We start from the raw sequence: 14,079 nt of genomic DNA on the forward strand, positions 1-14,079 counted from the left end.
ACTGCCCAAAACAGTTCAGCGTCAGCTCATCTGCTTCCAGAAACCGCGTCATAATATTTTATAGGCAGGCAGTAAACCTTTTAGACCATGCCGACACATTACCAGGAGCAAAGGACACAGATAAAATAATAAAAAAATCCTGTCCTTTAGTGCAAAGTAGGCTGTAGTTTGGGGAGGCTGGTTTAAAAGCTTGACTGATTACAGCAGGCTTTAGATGAATGTCATCCCTGCTGAAACAAGACAGTCTGGGCATATCAATGGCATGCTCTATATATTTCCCTGTGTAGGGTTTTACGTTTTGTTCTGTATCCCGTTTTATCTGGTGTTTGTCGGAGGCTCGACGTGGACGGCCTGTTTGGTATTTCGCCGCAGCCACGAGTGTGATTTGGTTTATATATTGTGATGTATGTGCGGCCCTGCTATCGCCCGGACGCGTGTGCGGCTGCGTACATGTGGTAATTTGAAAGACAGCGAGAGAGTGCACAATAAAACTGGATAGTGGAGTGTGGCGGGCCGGCCTGCCAAGCAGAGTGCAGATAAATCACGGGATGAATTTTTAATGCAATCTCCCCGAGGCTTTGGGATGTTGCAGAGAAGGCACTGGGTTGTTTTTTTTTTTTATTTTATTTTTATTTTTCAGTTTAGCCTGTCCCATCACCCCTTAGCTTATTTTGTGATGGATTTCTGAAGTTTTATTTCCTCCTTCCGCTCTTTGTGGTTCCGTGTTGTGCTAAGGAGCTGTGACATTTTCTCCAACGCCACTTGTGAAATTTGTTTTGCCTGATATTTATAGGTGCTGATTTGTTTTTTTTCTGGGTTTTAGCGGAGTTTTGCTGTGAAGCTGTTCTGGCCTGCGTCGTTGGCTTCAGGACAAACAAACCTTTGTTTCGACTGCAGCTGGCTAAAAATATTAAAATCCAGTTTCCCTGTTATCGCCCTCCATCTTCTTCCTCACATTTTCTCCCTTGTTCCTCTTGTTTGTTCACTTTCACAGTCTTTCTCCGCGTCCTCTTCTCTCCCTCATCCCATATTCTGTCTCCACAACATCTTTTATTGTGCGCTGTTATCTAAGCACTCAGCTGGCACTTTAGGCACATGACTTATTAAAAGTAAAAGCACACAAACACCTCATCTGGCCCACTGCCTGAGCTCACACACACATACTGTACAATGCTCTTAAATGGCAAAATAATGTGAAAAAATGACAGGCAATAGATGCCTCCCCCCGACAAAGACGCGTGGAGAATCCCTCCAATCACAACTGATATGGCTCCGGCGAGCCTTGTCCTTGGCACCGGGTCATGTAATTTAAAGCAGATGGCTTCAGAGAGACATGATGAGACAAGAGAAGCCTGAAAGAGACCGGCAGCAATGGAGAGGAAAGTCATCGGATTGTGTTGCCTCTAAAGTGAAGTAGCTGCTCCTGACAGGGTGCGTGTGTGACCAGAACACCTTGAACCCAAGCGGTTTTCCTGCAGGGCATTAGGAACAGAACGAGAGGTGATGGATGGCAGTAGTGGTTGCGTGCGTCCGTGCAGAAGACGCTGTGTAATTCGATTGTATGGCGTTTACATGCATATTTCATCCTTCCCGTGCGGTGTGCCTGTTAACAAATGTGTTGGATTTCTAGCATCACATGTGCTGAGTTTCCTTCCACCGGTGTGTGTGTGTGTGTGTGTGTGTGTGTGCACGTTAGTTAGTACACAGTATGTTGTAAATGCTGTGTAATGTAGTTATGTAACATGGGCCTGCCAGCTGGTTGGCTTCACTGGAGCGTGAAATGGAGTGTAATTGGTAAGTGTGTGGTCTAAAAGGACTCCGCAACAATGGCATATGAAGGTATATGTACACACAGCGCGTGGTGAGCGCTGGTGGCTTTTTAGACAGCTGGGATTTAACAATTAAACGTGCGCGTGTCTGGTTCAGGTGGAAAGAATGTCAAAAGTTTCCTACTTCCCTCGGATATTTGGCTCTTCACAAAATTACCGTTTGTGTTGTGTGTAGAATAATTTTCTTTGGCTCTGCTTTAGATGATAAATGTACGCCCAAACTGTTAAATCATACAGTCTCGCCGAGCTCGCATGCTGCGATGCCAAAATGCCGCTTTGCATGTAGGTTTTAAGTCCACGCCGCACAAAAATAACCTCATAGTTAGATAATATTAATATACATGTGCACAAAAGTCAGTATTAAACGTTCCTAACAATAATATTATAAATTGCTAACAAAAGCTTAGAAAGCAAAAAGTGCTTTAGAATGTTAAAAACAAAAAACAAAGAAAGCTTGGTAGATGTCCATTGGTTTTTATTTGCAGCACATGTTTCAGCTAAGGCTGCAAGGTGGCTCAGTGGTTAGCATCTTTGCCTCACAGCTAGAAGGTTGCCGGTTCACGTCCTGGTGAGGACACCCAGGATCTTTCTGCGTGGAGTCTCCATGTTCTCCCCGTGCAGTGTGGGTTCTCTCCGGGTTCTCCAGCTTCCTCCCACAGTCCAGAAACATGTTGAGGTTAATTGGTGATTCTAAATTGTCCGTAGGTGTGAGTGTGCTTAGTTGTCTGTCTCTAGGTGTAGCCCTGTGATAGACTGGTGACCTGTCCAGGTGAACCTGCCTTCACCCTGAGTCAGCTGGGATAGACTCCAGCCCCCCTAGTGAGGATTAAGTGGTGTGTAGATGATGATGGATGGATGTTCCAGCGAATAACTCAGTTTTTGGGACATCCTATCCTGAGATATTCTTCAGTATTATTTTCGCACAATTAGAAATCCTTCAACATTTTACAGAGCGTTGTGCTTTGCTAACAAGATATCCGGCAGAGAGGCAAAGGACGCGAGTATTTAGATGATCATGCCAGTTTTAAACGAACCCTCAGACTTATTTGGGAGGGTGTTACTAACATCTTGTGCTCTTTGAGTTTCACCTCCAGGAGAGCAGGTGAATCAGCTGTTTACATATTGTTTACAACCTTGTCTTCGTTGTCGGGCTGAACGATGTGAGGAAAATATCTGATTGGGATTTTTCTGACAGATGTTGTGATTGCGTTTTGATTTGTGGCGTAATTATTTAAATTCAAGCGTCAGTTAAATATTTACAGTGCCATAGATTAAAACGTGATGGAGCATTAACATATGAGATAAAAACTGTCACACAAAGAGGACAACATGAATATTTGTAAAACCACTGACACGACACTTTAAAGCCTGCGTCAAACATGCTGCATAGCAGATATCTGAACTGCAGCCTTCACACTTTGCTACTTGCATTGGCCCGTGTTTATGTTTTCCCTCCGTTAGACTGTGATACCAAAACACCTCAGCCCGACAAAACACAGGAAGTAAATTTTTCCTACCGCGGTTCAGGTTTGGGTCAACTTGCTGAAATTGGACACAAACTAATTTAGACGCTGCGGACTGTTCGCAATCCTCGTGATTCAATCATCGTGTGTAATTTATTATACCGTCACTCTCACATGGACACAGGACCGGGGAGCATATCGCACAGCTGACCTCCAAGTTATGTGCTGGTCAAGGTGAGCGCAGTAATAAAACATCTAAAATAATGTTGCCGTGAAGTCAATAGTTTTATTAAATCTGACTTTTTCGTCCAGCTTTCCTCTAAATTCAGTTCTGTGAAATCCTGCACCGAGCCTTGTCTTTACCACAGCAGCTCGCCGATCATGTCACTTGTCTAAATGTCTCGGCATTATCGCGGCAGATGCTGGCCTGGGGGGTCGATTCTTGTCAGTGGGCCCTCCTTAACTGCTCTGATTTACATGGTGATCAGAGCAGCTGGGCAACAACTCCCCCCACGGTCGAGCAGCGCCGACTCGCATACATGGATACATAGGCACTCTCCTCGTAATGTGGTTTATGGCTGCAGAAGCTCCCATTAGCAACAGCTCATAAAATCCGCAACTATTGGTCTGTTAAACACCGCTCCAAGAACACACACTCACACACACACACACAGGAACAAGACGCACAGCAGTGTCGGTACACCGGGTTACACTCACAGTTACACATTTTTTTTTTTTGCACGATAACCTTTACTTAAGCCACAATTTAAAGAAAAGAAACATTTCCCTAAAGAGAGGTTGGTTTGTTCATTTTTTTTGCAGGGTACAGTTATTTTAATTAACATTCTTTTCTTAATGAGTCACAAATTAGTTTCAGTCAACCAGCAATGAAAAACTCAGAGATAATCCGCTTTCAATTAGTGAAAAGTGTTGATTCATTCAATTAATCAGCTAATGGTTTCTACACTAGTACAGTGGATAGTATTGGCATGTTTGGTCCTGGAGCATTAAAGGAAAGAGGCAGAATATTTTTTATTTTTTATTTTTTAACTTCTCTTTATTGAGGTTCGTATTTTTGTACAGGTTATTTTCCCACTTTTTTTTTTTTAACCATTGAACAAACATGAACATACAGCAGGTATCAATAAGTAAACAAGCAAACAAATAGAGATTAAATAAAAATAAATAAGGTTAAAAAAATACAACAACACAAGCAAACAATCAAGATATTCACCCCTCTACACCACCAGGGTGTCATTGTTTCTCAAATTGACTGGAACAGTGTTGACCTAATAGAGCAATTCATTCTGGACCTAATAGAGCAAAGCCCAGACTAGAATGGGTCCATTTTGTCCAGGATAGGTCACCACATCTTCATAAATCCTTCAGCGTTGTCATGAAGGGTGCAGGTCAGCGTTTCCAGAGGGAGCATCCTCGGGACCTCCTTGTGCCAGTCCTCCACAGTCCGGCTGTCCTTCAATATACACAATTTGAGAATTGTCTTTCTTGCTATATATAAGAGAATGTGACTCAGTTAAGCATCGTATTTGTCCCTAACATCGTCCACTTTTGCTGCCAAGATGCACTGAAAGGAAGATATTTCTTTTACTAAACAAAAAACAAAAGACGAAAAAACTAAAAATGAAGCATGCTGGGTGATCCTGCTTTGACATAACAACGTGAAAAACAAAATAGATTGAAATGCTGACATGTCCTTTCAAGGTATCTACGTTGGCTCCGTGTCACTCCGGTTTGCCGGGCCAAAGCTCGGAGAATCACAGTGGAGTCTCAGTGGGAACGGAGAGTGTAACCCTGCCAAATGCTCTTGCGGCACTCCACACACTGAGCTACACAGGCTGCGAGGCTGCAGTTATTGTGCAGCGCTTGTTCTCCATTCTGTTAATGGCTTTATCTCGCTAGTGAAAGAGAATGTCACCAGTTCAATTAGGATGGTGTGTGTGTGTACTTGCATTACTCAGGTTGTGGAGACATAAATTAGTTTACACAGCCAGATTGTGGGGAGTCGCCTCCCGTTTTGGGGTCAAAAAGCGACTCTTCACAACATAAATCAGTAAATTTCAAGATTAAGATTTGGTTTAAGGTTAGTGTCAGACAGCCGGTGGGGTTAGTGCTGCGGGTGGGCCTCCAGAAAATGAATTTAAGCCATTGTAATGTTCTCTGAAGTGACGGGAGCGTGTGTGTGTGTGTGAGTGTGTGTGCAGGTGGTCCTTGGATTTCAAGGAGATTGATAGTAGCACTATAGCTACACTATCCATATTACTCAGAAAAGGTCACGTCTCCTCCGTGTGCGAGCCGTGTGCGAGCCGTGTGTGTGTGTGTGTGTGCGTCTGCGTGTTGTTATGATGCCCGGCGTGTGATTCTCTTTGAGCAGATGTGTGTAGTGAATAAAGGGAAATGTGGGGTTTGGAGATAAGCAGGTCTACTTTGCAGCTCGTTGAGAGCGCCCTCGTCGTGCACCTCAGGCTTCCCCAGCATCATGCGATAACCCCCGCTGTTTAAAAATGAACCCCGTCCTCCAGATTCAGGGTACAAAGGAGCAGTGTCGCTTGTTTCTTTTTTAGCTATAATGTCTTTTTATTACTAAAATAAGAGGGAAAGCAAAGAAAGAGATATGATAAATGCTGTCAAAGCGAGCTACAAGATAGTAGATGACATACGTTTGGGTAAAAATGCACTGAGAGCACAACAGAGGTGATGCTGCTGTTAGCTATTAAAAAGGAATTAATATAAAATAATACATTATGATTTTAATTAGCTGTTATACAAGTATTTCTGTTAATTATTATACTGTTGCCTAAGAGGATTTATGTGTATTACAGCAAATGCTATGCTTTGATAATAGATTGCAGCGAGCTATTAATGTAATTATGCTAAGTTCAATTAGATTCGTTAACACCCAGCAGTCAGATTCTAAAATAATCTGAAGCATAGCAAAGTCTTTTCCATTTACCACCACCCACTGAGATGTCATGATACCTGACATAATGTAAACAGCTGACATGTACAAAGGCTGCTCATATGAATGCACATAAGCACAGGGACCCAGCTGGACGGTATTAACTGCACGATGTAAATCACAGAGGCCTCTGTTACACCTGCTCCTCTCCTTCATCTCTTTATCTTTCCGTTCATCTCTGAGTTCAGCCTACGCTCCCACTCCCCGTTTCTGTCCTTTTTCTCCTTATAAAGATTTCGTGCTATTCCCACAGCCCGCCTTTTTCTGCTATCTGCTCTCTTCCTTCTTGGTTTCCGTGGCAGGCTTCCTCTATTTTATCTCATTTGCTCTCCTCTGTGTCTGATGCCTCGCACCTGCCGTCCTTCCTCTGTGGTTTTCCTCCTCGTGCCTCCGAGAGTGTAGGAAGGAGCAAATGAGAAAGAGTGAAGAGCTGACATAAATTCCCAAGGCCAAAATGTCTGATTGAATTAGGACAGGTGAAGAGGATACGAGGGTGGTGGTGGTGGTGGTGGTGGTGAGATGAATTTCTGAAAGCTGTGTGTACATGTCAGGGTCACTGACATTATATCGGAACTGTCATTGAGTTAAGAATTGATCCCTTTGCCGTAAAAGAGATACATGGTCTGTCTGCAGGAAAACAGCACGTACTCCTACACACAAGAAACCAGTTGCACACACGGTCGGTGAAACAGCGAGTGGCAGAGTGCATCTTTTTTTTTTTTTGCTTCTTGGTTGTGTCGGATTAGTCCTTGGGCGAATGTGTGTTCCTTTTTAATTTTGGATGTATTATGAAGAAAAATCAGTGCCCAACAGGGAGTCCAAAGCCTTGATTTGATGGATTAAAGCTCAATCTGTTGTTGAAAACCTCTCTCCAGTTATGCCCTTGCTGCAGACAAATGGGAGAAGAGTGCGCTTATGTGTGTTGTTTGTTTACAGGTACGAACGCATCCCCCCCACGTCTCAGTGTTTCCTGTGAATATTAATCAGAATATGCTAAACGCGAATCCTGTCTCTCTGGTATTTCTCGTTTGCCCTTTCAGAGGTCCTTCCGCTCTTTTAGTAACGATGACCGCCACGTCATGGCGAAGCACTCCACCATCTACCCCTCCTCTCACGAGCTAGAAGCCGTTCAGACGCTGGTGTCCACTGTCGAGTGCGCCCTCAAACACGTCTCCGATTGGCTGGATCAGAGCAGCAGCGACGTCCACAACCAGTTCGACAGCCAACCAGCAGACAGCACAGAGGAGGACGACCCTGGTGAGGAGCCCAGCGATGAAACCGAGGAGTCCAACGAAGGCTACAGGTGGGCGGACATGATGCCTCGTGGGCCTCGAAATAATATGAATTTTCATGATTTGGTCATTTGGTAATTGTTGGTTTAAAAAAATGCATTGATTGTTCTGTCTAACTTAAGTCCAAAATCAAATACTATGGAGGTAATACATCATCCTTTTGGTACATATAATAGATTTTCTACTAAAACTCTCTAATTAACTTGTGATGTTTTTTATTTTTTTAAATGAAAAGGAACAGAGTACAGCTCAAACATAAATGTCACCATCTGCAATCCTTTGGCATGTCAGAACAAAAACAACAACACAATCACAGACAGTGCTGTTGTCCCAAATGTAGTACCAGTTAATAGAGAATAATCTAGAGGATCTAATATACCAAGCAAGAGCAAAACCACAAGCAAGCTAAGCTATTAACAAGTTACAAACATGAAAATAATGTAAATATTGCAAAGCTCAGTAAACTGTTTCCCCAACAACATGTAATGCAATACAACATATATGACAGGATCGTTGCATGAATATCTCGGCTGCATCTGGACAAAGACAGTTCTTTAAACTTATAGAACTTACTAAGCTGCACTCAAAGTTCACATTAGTATCACGCCAAGATGTTTACAGTAAGTGAATAGATCAGTTCTTTTACTTTTGATGAGAGCAGGTTGTACCATGGTTTTAGAGAAAACTATAACTCCCCTCTTATTCATATTTAACCCGAGACATGAAAAAGTCGACCCAGTTTGTTTAATCCAAACCGTTTTTTGGTGGGAGAAATGACTTCCTGGTGTTTTGTTGTAACCCTGATGTCTCCAGTCGTCCAGCACAGACCTCCTCTCATCCAGCTCCCAACATGAAAATAAATGAGAGCTACAACGATATAAAAGAAAAAATGGATTTAAAAAACATTCGAGAAGCTGGAGCCAGACTTGTTTGATAAATGACCTAATTGATTGCACATTTGTTGTCCGTCGATAAACCTGCAGTCCTGCATAATTGACCAGTTGTTGTGGCATTTTTTTGCCCTACAAAGAGGCCGTCCATGTTCGATATCTTTCATTTATGCATGGAGGCAGTCGGAAAAAAGGGAAGAAAACCGACAGAGTAGACACAGGTGAGAAGCTTGCTATCAGGCAGAGTGAGCTCGTGTTGCTCAAGAGGAAATGAACTCCACCACTTGAAAATCCCTGGGCATCGTCTCCATGGTTGGCTATCTTTATGAATCTTTTTATTAATGGTTCACTACTTCTCATTAAAGTCTTGAATTGCCTTGTCTGATCTTATTTTGCGGTGTCAAGTGGAACCTTGTATTTTAATCTTTTAATCATGCAGCTACTCTCCAAAGATTGTTTGCATGAAATGTGGGTATTATGCTGAGCAAAATAAGATAGGAACTCGCTTTTTTTTTTTTTTTATTAGACCTAAAGCCTGAGGTGTGATTTTATTTATTAGATACGGCACAAAATTGTAGGATAATTGTAGGATTAGGTATGTAATAGGAATTTTAATAATGTGACAGTATATTATTCTGCTTTAAATCCATATCAATGGCATTTTGCGCTTTTATAATACTTTGTTCACTCCCTAAGGGCTAACGCATAGGTTATGTTAGAAAAATGGTACCGTTTGAGTTCTTCCAGATGCAAATTAAAATGTATGTATTTACAGTTAAACAACAAAAAAAACAGTAGAAGGATAATTATGTGTTGTTTACTTTTCTTCAAAAACAGGGAGTCCAGCAGTGGCGGCGTGCTGTGCGGAGTGATGAGGATCGGTCTGGTGGCCAAAGGACTCCTGATCAAAGGCGACATGGACCTGGAGCTGGTGTTGATGTGCAGAGACAAACCCACACAGACACTGCTGGACACTGTCTGTCACAATTTACCCACACAGATTGAGGTTAGTGACGCACACGCAGACCCACACACACACGCGAACCGAGGCTTGAATGCAGGCGCATATGCTGCCTCTCATGTGTGTCCTCTCACACGCCTGCTCACAAACATGCCGCTGACACACGCCCTTTTGCAGACATGTGATACGTAACATTGCTGGCTTCATCAATCTGGTAAAGTGAGCAGCAGTCTGTCATTCGGGTCACTTGTATGTGAACATTCCCTGTGGCTTTATTCAGACATGCCCACCATAATGAGAGGAAGGAGTCTTAAAGGGTGGCTGTACACACATTTGCATTTTAGCCCTTCAGTGACGTCAAAGTCTGCCACATTTAATCCAAGAAAGTACTATTTTTTATTGCGCAGACCTCTTCTAATGTCAGAAGTTAAGCTATTTGAATAATCTTCCACATTATATGAGTGTTTCTGCTTGAATTTGCCAGCGTGCACTGTGTTGTGAGTGCACAGAAAAGTATTGTGACTGTTGCTCTGCAAGTGCAAGTAGGCAAGAGACAGCAATATCGTCAAGTGAGAAGCTAAGAGGTGTTTTAGTATGTATGACTCATCTGTGATTAATACTCTCGTCAGTATGTCAGTGTCGCGTTTCCTCATTGACGAGTCATGGCACAGCAGTGACGCTCCTGACATTCATACGCACACGAGATACAGAGCGCACTGACAGACACCTGCAGTCCACACGGAGTAGCACAAAAAATGTCGGCTCAAACATGCAGGGCACATTTCATCTCTTTCTTTTTTTAAATGCTGTGACGTTGACCTCTGTGCTTGTTGTTTGCTATGTCTTATAATCTAAACCTTCTTACAGTCTCTATGTAGCCTCCAGGGATCACACCCCTTGCAAATCCCTTAATTAATTAGTTTTAAAATGCGTTGTTGCAGCCAGGTGAAGTTTGTGTAATGACTAAAGAGCTAAGAGAAGCATTTAGCAATAACTACAAATTGTAGGAAACATTTTCCAACATAGCTGGCTAGTGCAGAAATTACCCAATGAATAAATTCTCCCCCGGTGCCTCTTCTCTGCTCACAGTTATGTTTTCCGAGCGTGAAAAAGTGTGTGTGTGTGTGTGTGTGTGTGTGTGTGTGTGTGTGTGTGTGTGTGTGTGTGTGTGTGTCTCCTGTGGGTGTTTGTGGGCAGGGAGGTAATCTGACGTCTCAGCCCAGTGACCAGAGATTTTGATTTTCTCATCAGAGCCAAATGGGATGTAGATAGGCCCTCTGCGACCCGCTGCTCACTTAAACAGCATCTGAAAGACGTGCACAAACCACAGACACACTTGTTTCTGTCGCTTAAGCGGACATGACACTTACATTAATAACCTAGAGGCTTCCTGCAACCGTAAGCATAATGAATACATAACCCCAACCCTTATTGTGTTCTCAACTAGAGCCCAACAGATATATTGGTCGGCTGATATTACTGCCTGATATTGGACCCTCACAGATGTATCGCGTATATGTTGTCTGGTTTTTGTGGTTGTGTGGTTTTTTGGTGTGTGTGTTCAGAACATAATGCAAAACAAGGATGTTTCAGGTGATTTAGAAATGCTGTTACCGTACAGCTCTGACTCTTGTCAGTGCGAGTGTTAAAGCTCTCAGCACTGTCAGCAGCACATGCAGCAGAGCAGGTGTGGAGTCAAGTGATGTTGTCTTTTATTTTCATGTATATTTCTATATAAAACATCTGCCAATCCTTCAATACCTGAACCCTCGTATCGGTCAGGCTTTAATCTTAACCTGAACTTAACTTTAACGTTAATTATTCAAACTTAAAGCAACTGAGTAGACTTGGTGGCACTATTTTTTCCTCTTTATGAGCAGTTCATCCCCACAATGTGCTTGCGTAGACAGACTCATCTCCCAATAATGTAAACTGTATAATTAAGCATCAACAACACAGAGTAGACTTGCAGGAAGAGCATGAGCAGGTAGAACAGAAAGGATATGCACTCACAAACCATCACTCCATGAACTCTGTGTTTTAGTATGCATCCTGTTATTCAATGTTTTGTAGTTTTTTGTGATTTTATACAAGTCTGTGTGTGTACCTTTGTGCATATGAGTTAATGGGAGTTATAGCGTGTTCATTCGTTTATTACACACATGCGTGCATCAAGTAACAAGTGTGGCCGCCGCATATGCTGACATGAATTCATTATCGTCAGTACGCCTCAGTCCTGACCACAAAGGTCAGCAGTAATTGATTTCTTCAGAATGAAGGCTGAATGAAGCACGGCGCTTATACAGATTTCAAAAATGGATGTGCGGCTCGAAGGCAGCACAGAGGTAGACACGTAAACACACCATCACTACAATGTCTGTAAAACTCAGAGGATTAGAGCCTGTGCTGGCTTTCATCTTCACATCAAATGATCTTTGGTCTCTTTGTCTTCAACAGATACATTTCACAGCTCCTCATGAGTTTTTTATATAACAGTTATTTGATGATTTGACAGTCCGTATCCATGCTGGATTTGCTCTGCTGGATCTAATCAGCCTTTTTTGCTTTAATTGAAAAAAAAAAGTGAATTCTCCTGTCCTGTGAGAAATGGTTCCTGTATACTTATCACATTTTAAAATACTGTTTCAGCCCTGTGGTTTAGAAATAACAGGACACATGGCATCTGCAAGGCTAATCAGTTTGTCTTACTTTTTCTCGTGCACATTTTTCACTTAGTGTTTCTCCTGCTGCACCTACTGATGCTGCTGCTGCAGCATCTGGAGGCCACAGCAGGCTCAGATTTATTTTGTCTCTTCATCTGTACCGAGTCATGTTGTGACCTTGGCTTCTGACCATCCGGTTCTGTCTGTTGACACACGACAGAAGCTGACAGAAGAGAAATATGAGGTCACGAGCTCCTTGCCTGAGGCGGCCATCTTGGTACAAACTACAACAGACCCCAAACTCACACTGAAGATTGCCCTCACCTCGCCGGCCATGAGGGAAGACGAGGACGAAGAAGAAGAAGAGGAGGAGGAGGAAGAAGAAGAGGAGGAGGAGGAGGGAGCGACATTGGAGAATGGGGAGGAAGGAGAGGAGCTGGAGGAGGAGGTGGAGGAAGAAGAGGAGCAGGAAAAGAAAAATGGTCGAGGTAGGAACACAGATCGGAAAGTTTTCTTGGTTTCTGAGGTAACGCCCCTGCACACACACACACTCAATTCAATTTTATATTACGTGTGTATGTTATTATAGAACTCAGTTGTTTTTGTGTTTCTCAAACAAGAGGTTTGACCTCATCAACTGATGCTGACACAGGACAAGACAGGTACAGGCAGAGGTGGGTAGAGTAGCCGAAAGCAAAAATAACTACCTGAGTTAGATTATAAAAGTATCTGCTGAAAAATAAACTGACGAGCAACTTGAGCAAAAGAAAAAATACCAACAACAATACTGCCATTTTCACATATCCTTTATTTAAAGTGGACACGATATCATTTGAACCGTAAAAGGTCTTCCTCAGGTAAAAGTAAATAACCTACAGCTGTATTGTTGATCTGTCATCGTTCTAATTAGATAACCTACTACGTACACATAAGCACAACGTCCCTAATCTGTAACTCTCAACTCAGTGTGAATATTACAAAAGTAAGACTTAGTTTAGATAGAACTTTTTTTTATAAAACTCAAAAGTAGGGTTGCAAAGTGCTTACAGTCCCCAAAGATGACAAAAGCCAAAGCAACTGCAAAAGAAAATACTCCAAACACAAGCAAAAAATAAATAAATGTCAAGTTAAATCAGTGCAAGGAAGCATTAATAATGATCTAGCCCTCAGAGAGAGACCATAATCTAGAAGCCAGAGCAGAAAATGCTCAGTCACCACGAGGCTTGACGTTTGAGCGAGGCACCACCAGGAGCTCCTAAGAGGCCGCGGGACCAATAAGTTATCAGCAGCCCCCTGATTTGTGGTGGAACCAAACTCTGTAGTGCCTTCAAAGTAATGGCTTGAGTAAAGGACTGTAAAATCCATCCTAAATTTTGCAAGAAGCCAGTGCAACAAAGCGAGCAGCGAGGTGATATGAGAGCGTCTGTGTGAGTGCATCTGTAGCATAAATTTTGAATTGTAGACTTGCATCGTGGCTTAAACAAGAGTAATGCTCTGCAATAGTCGCAACACGAGGACATAAAAGTGTAAATTTGTTCAAGCTATTGAAAGCATCATTTTATACTTCATTAGGCGCAACACGAAGCAAAGATTAGATTACATTCTTAGCTTTCTGTTCCCTGTATTACATTATGACTCTGCAAATACTGTAAATCAATGTCTGTTATGTCGCAAAGTAAACACAGAGCGTGAATACGTTAGTGTTCCTAAATTTTGATTACTGCAATAGAGATGTCCCAGTTCTCATAGACAGCCAGAATCTCCAATCAGTGAGGGCAAAGGGCCAAGCATCTTACAAAACAAATTGTACACACACACACAAAAAAGCAAAACAACAAACTGAATCGCTGCTGCCTGTCAGTTTACTTTCTGTATGATTCTCTTATGCGCTGACCTCAAACCAGTGTTCCCATCTGGCTCTTCCTGCACTGCAGTGTAGTCTGTTAATATTAGCCGGTAGCACAGTTTGAAAGCCAAACTGTGGCAGGAAAAAAAAAAAAAAAA

At 42.5% G+C, this 14,079-nt stretch overlaps 1 protein-coding gene across 2 annotated transcripts in view; it reads left to right on the forward strand.

The window, feature by feature from the left end:
• The window catches only part of strbp (spermatid perinuclear RNA binding protein), an 85,742-nt gene that overhangs the window by 53,794 nt on the left and 17,869 nt on the right, over window positions 1-14,079 (forward strand). For both annotated transcript variants that reach the window (XM_008286234.1, XM_008286233.1), the window contains exons 4-6: window positions 7,310-7,572; window positions 9,289-9,457; window positions 12,296-12,563. In XM_008286234.1, coding sequence (XP_008284456.1) covers window positions 7,310-7,572; window positions 9,289-9,457; window positions 12,296-12,563 — 700 coding nt within the window. The remainder of the gene's footprint in view (window positions 1-7,309; window positions 7,573-9,288; window positions 9,458-12,295; window positions 12,564-14,079) is intronic.

This window comes from Stegastes partitus, unplaced genomic scaffold (assembly GCF_000690725.1).
Source record: "Stegastes partitus isolate 25-593 unplaced genomic scaffold, Stegastes_partitus-1.0.2 Scaffold443, whole genome shotgun sequence".
Taxonomy (NCBI): domain Eukaryota; kingdom Metazoa; phylum Chordata; class Actinopteri; family Pomacentridae; genus Stegastes; species Stegastes partitus.